At 44.6% G+C, this 19,635-nt stretch overlaps 2 protein-coding genes across 3 annotated transcripts; both read right to left on the bottom strand.

The window, feature by feature from the left end:
* Positions 1-4,744: 4,744 nt before the first annotated feature.
* KLK5 (kallikrein related peptidase 5) lies at positions 4,745-10,555 on the bottom strand. Its single transcript, XM_074297652.1, has 6 exons — positions 10,443-10,555; positions 9,134-9,226; positions 8,051-8,315; positions 6,647-6,900; positions 6,007-6,140; positions 4,745-5,489 (listed from the first exon to the last, which is right to left on the bottom strand). Exons 2-6 carry the CDS (start codon positions 9,216-9,218, stop codon positions 5,337-5,339), a joined length of 891 nt encoding a protein of 296 aa, XP_074153753.1. The 5' UTR covers positions 9,219-9,226; positions 10,443-10,555; the 3' UTR covers positions 4,745-5,336.
* Positions 10,556-13,444: 2,889 nt separating this feature from the next.
* On the bottom strand, positions 13,445-18,598 carry KLK6 (kallikrein related peptidase 6). Of its 2 annotated transcripts, XM_074307064.1 has the most exons (6): positions 18,310-18,598; positions 17,641-17,691; positions 17,163-17,319; positions 16,666-16,925; positions 15,989-16,125; positions 13,445-13,768 (listed from the first exon to the last, which is right to left on the bottom strand). In XM_074307064.1, the coding sequence occupies exons 1-6, from the start codon at positions 18,347-18,349 to the stop codon at positions 13,616-13,618; spliced, it is 798 nt and encodes a 265-aa protein (XP_074163165.1). In that variant the 5' UTR covers positions 18,350-18,598; the 3' UTR covers positions 13,445-13,615. The 2 variants fall into 2 exon arrangements, with proteins under 2 accessions (XP_074163165.1, XP_074163166.1); XM_074307065.1 differs by lacking the exon at positions 17,641-17,691 and having other exon boundaries at positions 17,163-17,369; positions 18,281-18,587.
* Between the last annotated feature and the right edge of the window lie 1,037 nt (positions 18,599-19,635).

The raw sequence follows: 19,635 nt of genomic DNA, 5'->3' as shown, positions 1-19,635 counted from the left end.
TCTTTCCTTCCTTCCTTCCTTCCTTCCTTCCTTCCTTCCTTCCTTCCTTCTTATAGATGCCAAAGATCTATTCCACCAATCCTTCTCTCCTTAATACAATAGAAGGCCTAGTGTCTCCTTCTTGCCTCTAGGGAAAATCCATATGACTCAGTATGGTATGTAAAACCTATATAATCTTACCCCAGCTGAGCCTTCCAGACTTATTACATATTACTTCAAGTACTCAACAATAACTATCTAAGCTGTCCTGTCTGCTGTTCCTCTTATGCAGTCATCCATTTCCCATCCCCATGCTTTTGTCCAGGCTATTCCATATGCCTAGAATGTAGATCCTCCTCACCTCCATGTTTTAAAATCCTTACTGTTTTTCAAAGCTCATTTCAAGCCCCATAGCCTGTATGAGACTTATTTCTACTCACACAGCTTCTAATGCTTTCCCATCCCCAAAAAATATACATTATACACGCTTACAAATGTGCAAATCGTCTTTCCTGATAGAGAACAAACTCCTCAAAGGGAGGAATTTTTTTTGTCTTTGTACCTCCGGTGTCTAGCAGAGTACCTTGTACACAATAAGTAATAAATGCATTTTAATTGATTTATTTAATTTAATTTATTTTTATATTTATAATTTGTTTATTATTATATTACATTAATATTTATTATATTATTGTTGTATATTACATATTATTATTTATTATTATAAATAATATTTATTATTATTTAATTGATCTATTGATTGAACATAATACAGACCCTCTCCAAGAAGCTCTCCCCCATCCTGTGCCATCTGAAAGGGTTTTTTCCTTCAATACATTTTTTATTCAAAATGGGTTGGGATCTTCCCTGGCCCATACCAAACACATCTATGGAGCATATCCTGAGAGATGCCCTGATTTAAGACACATAGTTAGTTTTGTAGTCAAGACAAGTTTTCCCACTCACAAATACTGACTGTGTGGCTGTAGACTCACCCTCTCAGTATTCTGAGACTGAACTCAAAGACTAAGTTTCAGAGAAGACACAAATCTTCATTGATAGGAGTTTCCTCATCTGGGATTTCCCACTACCAGTGAAAGAACAGGTTCACCCATTCTTTATCCTTATTTATATCTCTGCTATCTCCTCCATTAGACTGTAAGCTCCTTGACAGAGGAACCATTGTGGCTCTATCATTCAGACTATGGTAGAAAGCCTGTACCTTACCGTCATTTCTTCAGCAAATATTGTCAATCAACATTTGCTAACTTCCCACTATGTGTAAAGACCTGTGCTGGGTGCCAGGGATGAAAACGAGACGGCCAAGATGCTCAGTCCCCATTAGGCCCCTAGTGTTCCAAGACTCATCAGCTGACCCTACCTCTTCACAAATTTCCCCTTCTCCAACTCCTATTCTCCCCTCTCTCAAAGTAGCTGTGATAGATCAATCCCACCACCCAATCATTATAATCATTTCCTAATTGTGGAATTTCTTCTGTCCAGTCCACTTTGCTGCTGAACCTTCTTTCTACATGTGACCTTGTGATTGTATTCAACAACTGTCATTGGCTTTCCATTGCCTACTAAGTAACATGGCGCATCTTGATTCAGGGATTCCAGCACTCCACACATAGGTCTAGCCTTATCCCATTCTAATCGCCATCATGAGGACAGATTTCCAGCTGGCATTCATGAATCTAACTGGGATCCTTTGGAATCCTGTGAGTTTTATTTTATGCACTTATAAGTATTAGCCAAAGAAAGACCCATAGTTCTATCAAATGACCAAAAAGATCCATGGTCAAAAAGAAAAAAAAGAAACACTATTCTAGATAAAATAGACTGGGGGCAGCCAGGTGGCGTAGTGGATAGAGCACCAACCTTGAATTCAGGAAGACCCGATTTCAAATCTGATCTCAGACACTTAACACTTCCTAGCTGTGTGACCCTGGGCAAGTCACTTAACCCCAGCCTCAGAAAAAACAAAACAAAACAAAACAAAACAAAACAAAACAAAACATAAATAAATAAATAAATAAATAAATAAATAAATAAATAAATAAATAAATAAATAAATAGATAGATAAATAAATAAATGAAATAAATAAATGAATGAATGAATAAGTAAATAAATAAATAAACAAACAAATAGACAAACAAACAAACAAATAAATAAAATAGACTGCTCTTCATTAAAATTCCCCTCTTGTTTTCCTTTCCTATCTCCATTTTTCAGTTTCTGAATTCCCATATTATAACATCAAGTTTTCTCCTCTTCTCCCCATTTTTATTCATTGACCTCCCTTTCTTCCCTCAAGGCCCAATTCAGTGAACACCTATTTCAGGAAGCTCTATCTCATTTGAACAGTTAAACTTGTTCTCTCCTGCCTCCAATTTTTCACAAAACGTTGTCTTCCCTGCTCTTATTACATTCTACATTGTTGCATAATCGTTTGGGACAAGTCATATTCCCCCATGAGATTATAAGCTTCTTGAGGGGAGAGGCTGAGACATATTCTTCCTTTTTCTTTTTCCTTCGTACATTTTACAGGATCTTGCAATATGAGATGCTTTAAAAATGTTTATTTGGAACTCAACTTAATGTTTGATAATCTCAAACACCTAAATTACAACTCAGGAAATTCGTCCTTTATTTTATAAGTAATGATTGAAGGGGAATAAAAAGTAATCTGCCAAAAATTAGGCTTAAATCAACATCTTAGTCCTTATTCCACAGTAAATTCAAAATGGAAACATAATCTGAATATTAAAGATCGTACAATAGCAAAATGAGATGAGGAGGTCTTAAATATTTCCCAGCTTTAGGGAGAAGATGAATATTTAACCAAACAAAGGATAAAAGCAATTTAAAAACATAAAAATAGATAATCTGTTTTACATTAAATTGAGAAGAATTTCCACAAGAGTAGGGGAATTTCATCTAGGATAGGGGAAGGAATCAAAAGAGGAAAAATATCTTCCATGACCATTTCTCAGATATGATTTGGTATCAAAGATACAAACAGCTAAAAGTGAGATATAAGACAAGCATAAAACAAAATGTCATTCCCTAGTCAATAAGCATTTATTAAGCACTTAGTACATATTATGCTGGGGCGGATAGATGACACAGTGAACAGAGTGTTAAGCCAAGAGTCAGAAAAAATACATTCAAATGTGACCTCAGACACTTAACTAGCTCTGTGACACTGGGCAAGTCACTTAACCTCTATTTACTTAGTGGGCAGGAAAGTGACTCAGGAGATAAGAGTGCTGGGCTTGGGCTGAATTCAAATATGTTCAGACACTTATGATCTGTGTGACACTGGGCATGTCAATAGCTTCTGTTTGTCTTAATCCACTGGAGAAGGAGCGATAAGTCACTCCAGTACCTTTTCCAAGAAAACTCAAATGGACAGTATGGTTTATATGGTACCAAAGAGTTGGCTACAACTGAATGAAGAAACCCCAACTGTGCAATATACTGCAGAAACAAAGAAAGTCTTTACTCTTGAAGAGTTCACAATCTAATGAAGAGTTAAAAGGCAAATAAATATGTGCAAATGAACTATACACAGGATAAATAGAAATAATTAACAGAGGGAAGGCACTAGAATTAAAGAATAGTCAAAAGGTATTAAAGAGGAAATTTAGGTGATGGATGAAACAAGAGATGTCGATAAAAGTCATTAAAAAAGAAGTTTATTGAATTGGAAAGTTGAAGTTTGTTGTCCTAGATAAGCTTTCACTGGTCTTAGAAGAACACAAGAAGGACTGTAATAACATGACTCCTTTCTTCAGCAAAAACTTCATATGTTTCAATATAATCTACATTAGGCAGATGGAAAATTCTGTCCAAAGAGGAATCATTGTCCCAGAAGGAGCGCTTATTGGTCCTGAGAAGCTGACCCATCAATACCAGATGGGATTCCCTCACTGGTTCCCCGTTTTTCCAAGGGAGAATGAGGGCAGGCCCCCACCCATGCCAACTGGAAGAAAGAACACTATTGAGTCCCTGGAGGAGGCCTTTAAATGCCAAGAGGAACCTTTGTCCATCTCAAGTGCCATGGGGGGAAGCCTTATTGGTTGCCAGTGGTTGGTCCATTCATGGACCGTAGAGCCCCCATTTGAAATAGCTATTTTCTCCAGGATAAATCTCAATTGGTCTCCCCAGATCCCCCCATGATTCAATTATCCTAGGATAAATCCTCTTCATTCCTAGATGAGAGGAAACCTTACCAATCTGAGGGACAAACCATTGGTTCCCAAATTCTTCCTGGGTTGAAAAGTCTGTTCTCACCCCCTTTCCTAGGTATCCCTGCCAAGAAATACTCTTCCCTCCTTCTTTGGCTGAGACAGAGATTCGTGATGACAAGGGAAGAGGTAGAACACGCCCGTGCAACGATCCAGGTGGTCAGACGCTTTCCTCATCCAGAACAACATTAGTATTGTAAGTTACCTCATCCAGAAGAATTTTAGTTTTATAAGTAAGGAGCTGGAAGACACCTCAGAGGCCATCAAGCCCAATCCATGAATTTGTTAGAAGAGTCAAGCCCAATCCATGAATTTGTTAGAAGAGGAAATTAGGGTGTCAGGGAAGGGATAAGACCAAGAGCATACTGGTATTAAGTGGTGGAAATGAGATTAAAAATAACTCTTCTCTCACTCTTCCCACTAAACCAAAGTGACTTCTTCATCAGCCCCTCTAGGGAGAGCCTACAGACCTTTCCCGTGAATAATATAAACAGCTCAGCCTCACGTAACATTTTAGAGTTTGTAAAATGGTTTATGTACATGATCTCATTTGTGTTTGACAACAATTCTATGATGCAGCTCCTGTCATTAGCCTTCCTTTACAGAAGAGGAAACTGAGGCACAAAGATGTTCATGTCTTGGAGTTTGAACCCAGGTTTCCTTGATTCCAAGTCCAGAGTTCTACATTACTCTCCACTGTAAGCAGAAAGATTAATAGAGACCAAACTTGCATTGGAGGGCTCGGGGAGGGTACGATGGACTGGGGAACCCGCAGGGGGAGAATGTTAGATAAAAAGGCTCAGAGAGGAAGAGGGATTGAGATCTCATTCAGATTTCTTCTAGGTCTTCGCACAAGAGACAAAGAGAATTCTCAATCTCTGAATGAAATTTAGGAAAGGAGGTACAATGTCTGGGCCCCTGTAGGGGCCAAATCGTTGGGTCCTCCGGAGACAAGAGTTGAGGGTCTAGGTAATGGATGTCCCTGAGCTTTATAGAAATGGGGATGCCCACATCCCTGAGAGAATGGGGAACTGAGAGGCCTGAGCTCCTGGATCTCTGAACAACATACAGACTAGGGATCTACAGGCCAGCGTCCCCTTAAATCAATTATTTTTGATGGTGTCTTTGATCCATTTGTTGAACATGTAAAGGTTGGTGTAGACTCCAGGCTTGTTGGGCTTTCCACACGGAACATCCCCCCAGGATACCAGGCCCTGAAGCATTCCATTGCAGACCACAGGGCCCCCTGAGTCACCCTGGGAAGAAAGAACAAGGAAAAGAGATAAGGGAGCGATGGAGAAAGACAAACAAAGAGGAGGAGAGTTGAAGACAGTATCAAAACAGGAGAAAAGAAATCAAAGTGGGGGAGGGAGGAGAGAGATGGAGAAACAGAGAAAGAGACATAGAGACAAAGAGAGACACAAAGAAGAGAGAAGGGAGGAGAGAAAGACACACACATAGAGACAGAGACAGAGAGACAGAAAGAGATAAAGAAGAGAGAGAGGGAAAGAGACAGAGACAGAGAGAGAAGAAAAGGAAGGGGAGAATAGTGAAAGGTGGGGATAGAAAGCAGACAAATTCAGATCATTTCAATCCCTCCCATTCTCTGTGCTTGTCTCTTCTCTGTCTTTCCCTCCCTCAAATGCTTCCCCATTCTAGCTACTCTCTTTACCTTCATTTCCCCATCCTTCAGTCTCTTCCTCAGCCTTCCTCCCTCTCCCTCCTCCCTCGGCTTCCTTATGTTTCATGTTGGATGAGGTGCGGAAAACATACCTGACAGGAATCCTTGCCGGCTTCATCTCCAGCACAGAACATGCTAGAATTGATCTCTCCAGGATAGGCCTTCTGGCAGGTCTCCTGAGACAGGATCTTGACATCCAGACATTGTAGGGTCTCAGGATAATGAACTGGGAAACCAAGAGATGGGGTCAGAGACTCCAGCAGGGATAGCCACACCAACACCGACAAGGGCAGAGTTCGTGGATCTGGAAGGGATTCTAGGGGCCAAGATCAAATCCAACAAAGCCCCTCTTTTGTGGGGAGGGATGGAAAACAAAAGGAAACCGATCCAAGGGGGTTAAATTTCTTGCCAAAGAACGCACAGGGAATTAGTAGCAGAGAAAGATTTTGAAACCGGATCCTTTGAGTAAAAATTTTACACTTTCAGGGGGCAGCTAGGTGGCACAGTGGATAGAGCACCAGCCTTGAATTCAGGAGGACCTGAGTTCAAATCTGATCTCAGACACTTAACACTTCCTAGCTGTGTGACCCTGGGCAAGTCACTTAACCCCAGCCTCAAAAAAAAAAATTAACACTTTCTTCGGGAAGCAATGGAAACAGACATGGAGATGGACAAAGACCAGATTGAGAAAAGGAAGACCCATAAACAGAAACCGAAAGGGCCAGGGCTTACCTTGAGGGCTGTTGGTGGTCCCCCAGCCTGAGACGAGGCATTTGGCCCCAGTAGTTGGGGCCTGAGTTGAGATGTTAATGGCTTTGATGTTTTTGCTTTCTGAGACTTTTCTGTTCAATTTAATTAGCATGAGATCATTAGAGTGAGCTGGCCGAGTAAAGTTGGGGTGGGGGAAAGAGTGGACACCGCGGAGATTCCTCTGGTTTGCGACATAACCGTGGAGACGATGCCGGCCCAGGGCAACAATATAGGAACTGCAGAAGTTGGTAGAGAGGTCAGTCCTGCACCCTCACCCCAGCCCTAGCCTCACTGCCAATCCCATAGATGTCCATGGGGAAGGGTGCTCTATCCACCCCTGAAACTAGGACCTGAGTTCAAATCTCATCTCAGACACTTAATACTTCTTAGCTAGCTATGAGACCCTGGGCAAGTCACTTAACCCCAACTGCCTCAACCAAAAAAAAAAAAAAAAAAAGAAAGAAAAGAAATTGTCCATGAGGATTACACACATTTTAGCATCGGATTGGTTTGCAAACCTGTAGAATGTGACTATCAAACTATTGAACACCAAAGGGTCCTCTCAGTTCTATATCTTGCCTGCCATCTGTTTAGGCAGAGCTGTCCCAGAAACAGGAGGAAAAATAGATTTAAAGCATGGGACTCCAGATGCGAGAAACTCAGCATGTAGTGATCTTAGAGTCTGAATGAACAGGATGCTGATCCCACCTCAGACAAATTCTTAAATTAAAGTGTTTACCTATAAATTAAGGGCTCTCATATTTTGTTTCCATACTAGCTACGTGAGGGGGGCCAAGGCATAATCTGTAGGAGCCTCAGTTTCCCTATGTAGAGAATGAGATTGACAATAGCTGGGTATTCACTTCCCAAGATTGTGAGACTCAAATGAGTGGGGTGGGGGGGAGAGAGCAAGGAAAGGGAAGAAGCATTTTAGAGCCCCTACTACCAGATGTCTACCAATATCATCTCATGTTCCTCTCGACAACCCTGGCAGATTTGAGGGTTGAGGAAATGGAAGCGGTCAGTGAAGCGATTTGCTCAGGGCATCTTCCGGACCCCGGGGATTGTTGTCCTGGTGATGGGATGCTAGCCTAGCACTTTATAAACCATATCTCCTCTCAGACTCACATCCCAGGCATGGGGAATTATGAGGGCATGGCTATTTAGAGGTATGGAAGATCTGGTCAAAATGACACAGCTATTAAGTGTCTGGGATAGGACTTGAAAGTAATAGAGGCCAGCACTCTACCCATTGTGCTTTTGGGTTAGCTCCTAGTGTCAGGGACAGGATTTGAATCCAAATTTTGCTGTCTTCACTCTTCTCACTTCTCCTTTATCTCCCTCTCTTCTCCCTTCTCTCCTCATCCCCTTTCCCTCCTTACTTACGGCTTCTGGCAATGTGCAGCGGTGAGCACCCACTGGGGATGGATCAACACTGCCCCACAAAAGAGCCTGTTTGGTTTCAAAAACAAAGCTGCCTGCCAGGGTTGGCTTTGGGGTTCACAGTCTCTGCCGTTTAAGATGCGACTCTCAGAATCCCGATCGGAATCACCATCCTGGCGGTTCACCACCTGACGATTGCTCCCAGCTTGCTGGCTGCTCCCATTCTCCTGGCAGGCCTGGTTCTCCATTTGGGCCCCATTCTTCTGCCCTGGGGGTGGGATAAGTGTTCATGGGAGGTAGGTTCTGAGCTTGGGGTGGGGTCTGGGCTCAAGGAATGGGCCTTGGGGTATAGGACTTAGGATGGGATGGGTGAAGCTGGATGGAGCTGGTGCAGGTTGAGAGAGGCAGGAAAAAGCTTTTGGACAGCTGGCCCAATGAATTAAGAATCTAAAAAAAAGAACCCCTGGACTTTATTCCCAAACCCCCCTTCACTTCTTCTCCTCACTGCCAACTTCCTTGGAAATAACTCTGCTCACCAAAGCCCTTTCATCTGATTTCCCCTTCCCATCACCACTACTTACTGAGATGGCGATTTTTAAGATGGCCAAGGACATCCTCATGATCAGCCTTACTGAACTGAACCATTCAGGTCTTGTTTGCCCTGATCCCTCCGGAGCTGCTGATACAACTCTGAACCATCTTGGTTCTCCATCCATTCTTAAGCTTTTCTCAATCTCCTTCCAGGGGACTTCTTTCCAACCTCTTTTCCCTCAAAACCTTTTTCCTTCCCCTCTCCTCCTCCTTTTTTGCTTCCTCTTCCTCCTCTTCTTCCTTCTCATCCTCCTCTTCTTCTTCTCATCTTTCTCTTCCTCCTCCTTCAACTTCTTCTCTTTCTCTCATCCTCTCCCCTTTTCCTCTTTCTTTCTCTTTCCTTTTCTCTCTCCTCTTCTTCCTTTCCTCCTTTATCCCTCCCTGTGTCTTATATGTCCATGCTCTCCCCACTCACACACACACACACACACACACACACACACACACACACACCATACACATACATTCACACAATTTCAGATTCACAAAACCGACCTGTCAGATCTGGATCTCCCATGATCAAAACTGACATCAGGAGTACCAGAGTCCAGGCCAGAGGAGAACCCCCTGGAGGTATCATTGCTGCACCTGGGAGTTGAATAAGAGGTAGAAAAGAAGGGAGTCAGTCTCTGAAATCCTGTCCTCATGATATTCACATTTTTCTACTACCTTTGTTTCCTCAAAATATTCCAAGGAGGCAGAGGGTGCAAGTAAATCTTGGTGTGCCTATTTTATAGATTGGGAAAATAAAGCTTAGGTAAAGTGAGAACTGATCACATAACAAATAAGTTCTGGAGACAGGCTCCAAAGCATACTATTGTTTTCATGGGGTCCTAGATCTAGAATTGGAAGGAACTTTAGAAATCATCTAGTTCAAGGCTTTCATTTGGTAGATGAGGAAACTGAGTCCCAGGCCCATTAAGTGATCTGACTGAGGTCATATACCTAGTAACTGACAAGGCCAGAATTTGAATTGCCAAATTCTGACTCCAGACCCCAATGTCCCAAGCCCTGTCAAAGCCCTTGGTCTCCACTCTGGTTCTCATGTCCTCCCTCAGTCCTCTTTGTTCTGGGTCTGGTTCCATTCTCTGTTATGTCTCCCGTGGCTTTTCAATTCTTTCTATTATTTTTCATCTCTGCCTCTCTTTGGATCTTGGTGGCCTTTTTATTAACCTTCTTCTGCCCATATTTGTGACTTCCCACCTCAGTCTCACTTTGGGCCTCCCTCAATTACTGAAATCCAGACCTTTTTTTAAGTGAAAAAAGCTGCCCAGGGAGGACTGAGGGTCAGAAATTCAGAGTGAAAGATAGAAACCCGTGCAATCAGACCCAAACAAAGAGACCCAAATGGAGTGGGAGAGAGAGAAATAAGGGTCCAGAGACATTCAGAGCTTACAGGAGAGCCTGAGAGACGGATGTGGAGAAGGCGCAGGAGCCAAGATACAGGAGAACCTAAGAGACAGATGTGGAGAAGATGCAGGAGCCCAGATACAGGAGAGCCTGAGAGAGATGTGGAGAAGGCGCAGGAGCCCAGATACAGGAGAGCCTGAGAGACAGATGTGGAGAAGGCGCAGGAGCCCAGATACAGGAGAGCCTGAGAGAGATGTGGAGAAGATGCAGGAGCCCAGATACAGGAGAGCCTGAGAGAGATGTGGAGAAGATGCAGGAGCTGAGAAATAGGAGCACCTGAGAGACAGACGTGGAGAAGGTGAAGGAGCGGAGATACAGGAGAGAGGCGCCCAGGGCGCCCCACCCTAGCCCCTGCAGCTACCAGGAAAGCCCCACCGCATTCCCGGGGAAGTACCTGCACTTGGCCCGAGGGGCGCAGCGGGCGGGCTAAGGGCCACAGAGCTCTGCCAGCCTCCCTCCTGGCCTTCGGGTCCTTCAGCCTCCAGGTCTGGCTTCTCCTCCTCCTCCTCCAGCTTCCTCGGCGGCTTTTAAGTGACTGGCCCACCGCCCCCTGCCTCCTGCCCCCGGCCGCATTCCCAACAGGAGGGTGAGGCGCTCGGGGCAGGACGTTGAGTTAGGGTTAAGGTGCCTGCCCTCCGCCCTCGCCCTCGCCCTCGCCCTCGCCCTCGCCCGATTTTTAGCAGCCGCCTGACTCCCAGAGAAGGCCGGGCTGGAGAATCTCCCTGCAGTGCCCGGGTCCCGGATCTCGGCCTGACTGTGCTCCGGTACTCGACTTGGCTCTCTACCTCGGGGTCTCTGTCCCACATTATAATGTTTTGGGAACTTCTGGTTCCAGGACTCTCCGTGTCTCCCGTGTCTCTCTCTGGGTCTCTGCTCTCCTGCCTCTCCAGACCCCGAATTTCGGTATCTGGGACTCCCTGGGGACGTCTAGGGCTCAGCGGATTGCTGGTGCCGTCTCCCTGGATTTGTGACTGTCTCCCCGTTGGTTTGTCTCTGTGATTATGTCTCCCTGTGCCAGCCCGACCACATCATGCGCGCTCTGCATCCCGCTGCCTCTGCCCCCATCTTCTGAAAGCCGGGAGTGTGTGGGTGTGTCGGGGAGAGTTGGGGGGGCGCAAACTAAGTGTGTTGGGGGGGAGTGGATATTAGGGACCCTGGAGCGGGGGGAGGCAGAGCAGCAGCAGCAGCAGGGAGCCTTTAAGTATGGGAACTTGGCTGGTACCCAACTGAAAGGGAGGGAGCTGAGAGTAGGAGGAGAGGGACCTCGCCCTGATGGGGAAAGAGGATCGGTTAGGAGGCTGGGGGAGGGGCAGAGAAGGGAAGAGAAGGGAGGCTCACGGGAAGGGATTGGGCTCTTTAGGAAGCCCCACTGCCCCAGTGCCACCGCCCCACCCTGGGGCCCTGTCTAGGATTCTGGGGTGCTCCTTTCCCAAATTCTGTCTGGGTGCTGTCTCTCCCACTCTTGCCTCGCCTCCTGCTTTTCCTCTTTCTCCTCCCACTTTTATTTTTCCTCTTTTTTTTCCTCTTTGATCCTCTCCCCTCCCTACTCTTCCTTTTCTCTTCTTTATTCTTATCTCTCTTCTTACCTTCCTAAGTTCCCCTTTCTCTAGTCCTATCTCTGACTCTTTTCCTTCTGTGACTCTCTCTGTGTCTCTTTGTTTCTCTCTTCTGTGTGTTTCTTGGTCCCTCTGTCTCTCTGCCTCTATCTCTCTCTCCCTCGCTCTGTCTCTGTCTTTGTATATATCTGTGACTCTGTGTGTCTCTGTCTCTCCTCTCCTCTTCTCTTCTTCCTCTGTCTGTCTCTCTCTGCCTCTGTATCTCTTTCTATTTGGTTCTCTCTGCGTCTGTTCCTTTATCTGTCTCTCTGTCTGTCTGTCTGCCTGTCTCTGTATTTCTCTGTTTCTGTCTCTCCTTTTTTCTGGCTCTGTTTTTCTCTGTGTGTGTTTCTTGTCTCTTCCTCTTCCTCTCTCTGTGTCTTTCTGTGTGTGTCTGTCTCTCCTCTCCTCTTCTCTCTCTCTGTATCTCTATGCCTCTGTGTCTATCTCTGTGTCTTTGTGTCTTTCTTTGTCTCTCTTTGTCTCTATGCCCCTGTCTGTCTCTGTGAGTGTGTTTTGGTGTCTCCCTCTCTCTGCCTCTCTCAGTATCTCTGTCCTTCTCTGTCTATCTATCTCTGTCTCTCTCCCTCTATCTCTTGGTGTATCTGTCTTTCCTCTTCTTTTCTATCTCTATCTCTCTGTCTCTGTGTGTATCTGTCTCTGCATCTTTATCTCTGTCTCTGTCTTTCTATTTTTGGGTCTTTGTCTCTGTCTATTATTTCTGTATCTTCTCTCTGTGTCTCTTTCTGTCTCCATCTCTCTGTCTGTTTCTGTCTCTTTCTATCTCTCCCATGTTTGTTTTGTCAGCCCCTTCTTTCATCCTAAGAGGGTGTCTGTCTTGTGTGCACTGTCTCAATTTATTGCCACTTCTGCCATTACTTCCCCCTCTGGCTCCCTCCTGCTGTCTCTTTCCGTAGGTCAGTTCTCTCCCCTCCTTTCCCTCTGCAGCCCCCTCCTGGCCCCTCTGCCTTTATCTCCTTTAGCTCTCTTGGTCATCGGCTTAGGTTTCTGTAGCTTTGTCTGTTTCTGCCAAGCCTGTCTTGTACATTCATTCTTTCACACTTCATCGTGGCTCTGACTCATCTTGAGCCCTTCTCCACCTCCTCTCCAGGCTGAAGTTAAAACACACAATGAGCTTTCTCTTCTCTCCCCAAAACCTTCCAGATCCTTTCAGATCTTCCCTGACCTTAGGGAGACCAGAGCACAAAGCCAGGCCTCCAGACTCTCAAGCCTCTTCCATATAACTTTTCCCTGGGATTCAGAGTGACAGAAGTTCCCATGGCCTGAGGTGGTCAGGGAAGGTTCAAGAAGGTTCAAGGAGAAGAGGAAGGTGTTTTGAGGAAGGATAGAGGAATATAGGATTCAGAACAGGAATCTCAGAGATTGTATTATCCAGGGCTTCACTGATAAGTTAGATCAGGAAAAATTACATCTTGATTTTTCACAAAATTCTAACTGCAACTTAACCTTTTCTTTTCTTTTTTTCTTTCTAATTATAAATGTAAATAGCAAACCATTATTCTGAAAAGGGTCGATTTGTTCCGGAGATTCTTAAAGGTATCCATCTCCATCTCTCTCTCTCTCTCTCTCTCTCTCTCTCTCTCTCTCTCTCTCTCTCTCTCTCTCTCTCTCTCTCTCACACACACACACACACACACACACACACACACACACACACACACACACACACACACACACCATGAGGTGTTAAGAACTGCTTTTCTCCTACAGCCTCCCAACTTTAGAAAGGAAGAGATTTTCCTCAAGAAAGATCTTGATTTTGATTTCAGAATCAGATTGGTTTGCATAGGAAAGACAACCAATTCCAATTTATTGGATGTGTTGGTTTCAGTATACAATTTGTGGGAGGACAGAAAAAAAAAAAAGAAGAAGAAGAAGACCACAGTAAATTTGATGCATAAGTACATGGAACCAGCCAGTGGGATCAGGGGTCAGAAACTGCAAACGAAGATCATCTGGCTCGAATTGTCCTTCGAATCCAGTCACAGTATCGGCACACGTCAGTGTAGACTCCTGGCTTCTGGGCTGAGCCACAGGGAACCTCCCCCCAAGACACCAGACCTCGAAGCCTTCCCTGACACACGAGGGGTCCGCCGGAATCACCCTGGAGGGAGAAGAGAGAGTGAGAGACACAGACACAAACAGATACAGAAGGGAATAGAAACAGAGGCAGAAACACCAGAAGAACTGGAGATAAGTGGAGAAGCCCTCATGGATCAGATGTGGCAATTGTTTGATTCAGAGACATCTCTCCTGCCCTTGTCCTACCTCCAACCTCCTTGCTCCTCTACTTCCTCTTCTTTGTTTCAAATCTCACTTTTTGTCCCTTTCTAGTGTCCTTTCTCTCCATCTCTGCTAGACCGCCCTCTAAAATTACCTTCCATTCACAATATATTATATGATATTATGTTATGTTGTATTGTATTGTGTTATATTTCATTATAATACATTACATTGCATTGTATTGTATTGCATTTGTTGTATTGTGTTATACTGCATTATATTACATTATATTATATTATATTATATTATATTATATTATATTATATTATATTATATTATATTATATTATATTATATTATATTATATTATATTATATTATATTATATTATGTTGTATTATTATATTACATTATGCCATGCTATAATCATAAGGTAGTGCAGCAGATTGAATGTCAAACCTGGAATCAGGAAGATTCATCTTCCTGAGTTTAAATTAGGCCTTATTAGCTGTGTGAGTCTTGACAAGTCATTTAACTCTTGTCTGCCTCGATTTCCTCATCTATAAGATGATCTGGAGAAAAAAAATGACAAACTACTCCTTGGCAAGTCATTTAACTCTTAATTTGCCTCAGTTTCCTCATCTATAAAATGATTTGGAGAAAGAAATGAGAAACTACTGCCACATTTTTGCCACAAAAACTACAAACAGGGTCACAGAGAGTTGGACACAATTGAAAAATGACCAAACAATATATCTTATATTGTTATATTACATTATACTATGTTATGTTATATTACATTTTATTATGTTAGACTATATTGCAGTATATTATATATTGTACTACATTACATTATATTGTTATGTCACATTATATTACACTGTGTTATATATTATGTTACATTATACTATATTATATTGTTATATTATGTTACATTATACTATATTATATTGTTATATTATGTTACATTATACTATATTATACTTATATATAGTATATATGTGGTACATAATATAAATTATGTTATTCAAATACTGCATTATATTATATGATGTTATGTCATGTCACATAAATATATCATGTCATGTTATTTACGAATCTTTTAGGTCCATACTTGTTTGCCGGCTATCTCTCCCACTAGAATGTGTGCTCCTTAAAGTCAGGGATCTTCCTTTGTCTTACTTTGTATCCCTAGCAAATAGCATCATGTCTGATCCAGAAAAAATAACTAATAAATGCTTGTTAGCTGCTAATTATTTATATTAGTGTTGCATTCTTTTTTTTATATATTGTAATACTTTTTATTTACCAGATATATGCATGGGTAAATTTGCCAAACCGTTTGTTCTAATTTTTCCCCTCCTTCCTCCCCCCCCAGATGGCAGGTTGACCAATACATGTTCAATATGATAGAGTATAAGTTAAATACAATACATGTATACATGACCAAACAGTTGTTTTGTTGTACAAAAAGAATCAGACTTTGAAATAGTGTATAGTGTTGCATTCTTAAACTTTGTACCAATTATGTTTTCTAAGTACCTTGCCTTTCTTCCTCTCCCTCTCCCCCACCTCTCTCTGTCTCTCTCTCTTTTTCTTTCTCTTTCTCTGTCTCTCTATCTCTCTCTTTCTCTGTTTCTCTTTCTCTCTCTTTCTGTTTCTCACTATCTCTCTTTCTCTCTCTGTCTCTTTTTCTTTCTCTTTCTCTGTCTCTCTATCTCTCTCTTTCTCTGTTTCTCTTTCTCTTTCTGTTTCTCACTGTCTCTCTTTCTCTCTCTCTGTCTCTGTCTTTTTCTTTCTCTTTCTCTGTCTCTCTATCTCTCTCTTTCTCTCTTTCTCTTTCTCTTTCTGTTTCTCACTGTCTCTCTTTCTCTCTCTCTGTCTGTCTTTTTCTTTCTCTTTCTCTGTCTCTCTATCTCTCTCTTTCTCTCTTTCTCTTTCTCTGTCTCTCTCTGTTTCTCACTATCTCTCTTTCTCTCTCTCTCTCTGTCTCTCTCTTTTTCTCTTTCTGTCTCTCTCTGTGTCTCTGTCTCTCTCTGTTCTTCTTTTCTCTTATGTCTCCAGGCCTTCCCTGCCTGTCTGACTCTATCTCCCCCAACTTGCCTGGCAAGAGTCTTTTCCACTATCCTTTTCTCCTGCGCACACCATGTTGGAAGTAATCTGATTGGGATAGGCCTGCTGGCAGGTCTTGTGAGGCACCAGGTGGATGGAGGCACACTGCAGTGTGTCTGGGTAATGACCTGGGGAAAGTGGGAGGAGAGACAAGTATACCAGTCACACAGTAGAGGTCTAGAAGCTGCTAATGCATTTCTGAAGCATATTCCAGGAAAAAAAATAGCTTGCCTCTCCCACAATTGATCCTTTCTGTCAGAGATACTTCCAATGAACTCTTGCCTTACCATTCTTCCCTCTGATGTCATCCCTTCCTTCTAATCACAGATCCCTTTTAGCCTCCTTGGTCCCCTCCCACACTGTGGGCCTCTCCCACCACTGATACCTCCCACCATTGGCCTTTCCAGTAATCAGGCTCTCTCAATTGCTCGTTATCATCATGGCACACTCTCCCCATGGTTTCTCCCATCACTTACGCTGCTTGTTTATCCTGTCCCATTTTATTCTCCATCCCTCTGGCACTCTTGCTTGTTCCCCCTCCAAAGACTTCTTTTCCCTGTCAATGATCTATCCTACTTTTTATCACTCCTTGTCAATGGTTCTTCCAGCAAACACTGGCACCTCCCACCATTTTGCCCCCACTCGGCTGTTTCTGTCCTCACACTTACCTTCCTTGTCTGTCTTGCCCCAGCCAGAGATGATGCAAAGTGAGGTGGAATTATCTGTGCAGTCTGATTCCCAAGGAAGACTCAAAGGCTGGACATGGGGAGATAGAGCCACGGGTCGAGGCAGCTTCAACAGCATGATGTCATTATCATGTTGCATTTTATCATAGGCCGGATGTGGGATAGCCTGGACTGGTGTGCTCAGCTGTTGACTCTGCTCCCACTGATGAATGTTGTGCTTGCCCAGGAGAACCTGGAGTTTCCTGAAGGAGAAATTCTGGTTTTTTCCTTGGGTTCTTTGACCTTGGCTGAGGCCCCGTTCCTTCCCTAGAGGACTACAACTGTCCCTTGATTCCATATTTTGTGTCAAAGTATTTTTCTGGAAAAGAACGGGGCTGGAGGTGAATGTCCCAGTCCACACTTCCTTTCATCCCAATCGGAGGCAACAGGGAAATATCTCCTGGCACCCAATCTCTCCCGTGGCTGGTGAAGTGACTCACGGTTTTTGACAGTGAGCCGCAGTGAGGACCCACTGGGGGTGTATGAGGACGCCACCACACAGCAAGTGGTCGGAATAGAAAAGAGCAGCCTGGTAGGGACGTTCTCTCACTCCGCAATTCTGGCTCACCACAATCTTCTCCCTCTCCTCAGCCCAGGCTGTGGGGGAAGAAATATGAGCATAGGTTGCCCCCAAATGCGACCTCATCCTTTCTCTGATGTCCATCCAAATGCATCTTCATCCTGCTCTGACCCAAACTCTTCTGTAGTTCCATCCTCATTCACATCCCCACTTCTAAACCCATGACCATTCGCATCTCCACTCCAAATCTCATCCCAGCTGTAGCCAATCCAGCCCCACTAATATCCAACCCCATGTTCACCCTTAACTTCTCCTCATCATATTGCCAGGCCCACAAAAACCTTATCCCCAATCCCCTCCCACAAGCCCCTTCTCCATCCCTGTCCTCATCGCTACACCTGTGGCCACCAGTATCAAGGCAAACATCATCAGCAGTTCCATGGTGATTCCTGGAAAAGGGGGAAGGAACTTGATTAGTTCCAGAAATCGGCCCCACCCCTTCCCAACCTATCTCTTCACCAAGAGTTTGGACACTTACTCCTCCCTGATGATCTTTGCCCTACTTTCTCTTTGATAAACCATCACCTCTTGACTTTGACCTCATCCCCGTTCCTCAATTTCCACTTGACTCATCGATTCACTTCTCCAGTCTTAAAATGGCTTAAGAGCCAAGACTCTTGGTCTCTCGACAGTCTCAGAACCTCAGAACTTCAGTGAGCAAGGACCCCAGAGAGCGCCTGATTCAGCCCTTCCCTGATAGAAAATCCCCACAACCCCCCCCTCCAAATGGTCAGCCAACCTTCTCTTGAATGACACTGAACCATTCATGGGACCTCAGATAAATCTCCCCTTTCTGTGGACCTCAGCTTGCTTTTCTATAAGACCATCAAGGGGGAAAGAGGACAAGGACTAAATCATTTCATCATCTTGTTTCTTTTCCATAAAATGGGGAGGTGTTTTTTTTTTCCCCCTAGATAATCTTAGCCATTCCCTTGGCCGTGACCTTGTCCAGCCCCCTGGATTTTCAGGGCTCGCTACAAAGATGGGAGAAAAGGTTCTGGTCTTACCTGCTCCGTGCACTCCAGCTGGGATCCTGGACAGAGGCATGCACAGGGAGGACGAGAAGAGAGACAGTGAGATCCAGGTGCACAGGCAGAGCCAGGGAGAGGGGAAGAGCTTAAAGGCAACAGACTAACATGCAACGAGTACCGGGTCCACGGAGAGGCTGAGAGCCCGCCTGGGGAGGAATGGGTGATCGTGCACCGGCCCTTTCCCTCAGAAGCCCATCCTCACCTCGGCTGTTTCCGCTCCCTGCCTTTTAACCCTTACCTGGCCAGGGCCCCGGGGCCTGCGCACTCTCCACCCCGGCCCTGCCCCCGCCCACACCTCCCCCAAACATTCTTAGGCAAACCTGAAGCTCTGCCCTCCCTTACCCTTTGACCTCAGACACCGGGGTTCCGCTGGGGTGAAGTTTGAGCATCTGAGCGCCCGAGAACCCCGAAAATTAAGAGGAAGGACCCAGGGTTGTGCGGAGAACCTCAGCGGTGCGGGGGGGGGGGGGGCGGGGGCCTCCCGAAAGCAGCCCCTGTCCCTCATTTGCAGAGGTCGAGCTCCGAGGAGCCTGGTGCTGGAGAAGAGAGGGGGATCGGAGACCATTTAGTGACACGCGCACATTTTACAGACAAGGAAACTGAGACTCAGGGATGGCGAGGGATAGAGGAGCCATTAAAGTGTGTCTGTGTGTGAGAGTGTGTGTGTGTGTGTGTGTGTGTGCAACGCTGGTACAGTAGGGCAGAATCCAGAGTCCTTGATGGGATAGAGGAGACGTTAAGGTGTGTGTGTGAGTGTGTGTGTGTGTGTGTGTGTGTGTGTGTGTGTGTGTGTATGTGTGTGTGTGTACAGTAGGGCAGAATCCAGAATCCTTGATGGGATAGAGGATACATTAAGGTGTGTGTGTGTGTGTTTGTGGTGTGTGTGTGTGTGTGTGTGTGTGTGTGTGTGTGTGTGTGTGCACAACACTGGTACAATAGAGCAGAATCCAGAATCCTTGATGGGATAGAGGATACATTAAGGTGTGTGTGTGTGTGTGTGTGTGGTGTGTGTGTGTGTGTGTGTGTGTGTGTGTGTGCACAACACTGGTACAATAGAGCAGAATCCAGAATCCTTGATGGGATAGAGGAGACGTTAAGGTGTGTGTGAGTGTGTGTGTGTGTGTGTGTGTGAGTGTGGTGTGAGTGTGTGTGTGTGTGAGTGTGGTGTGAGTGTGTGTATGTGTGTGTGAGTGTGTGTGTGTGAGTGTGTGTGTGTGTGTGTGTGAGTGTGGTGTGAGTGTGTGTGTGAGTGTGTGTGTGTGAGTGTGGTGTGAGTGTGTGTGTGTATGTGAGTGTGTGTGT

Source organism: Sminthopsis crassicaudata, chromosome 3, assembly GCF_048593235.1.
Source record: "Sminthopsis crassicaudata isolate SCR6 chromosome 3, ASM4859323v1, whole genome shotgun sequence".
Classification (NCBI taxonomy): Eukaryota; Metazoa; Chordata; class Mammalia; order Dasyuromorphia; family Dasyuridae; genus Sminthopsis; species Sminthopsis crassicaudata.
This window is presented reverse-complemented; position numbering and strand designations above follow the sequence as displayed.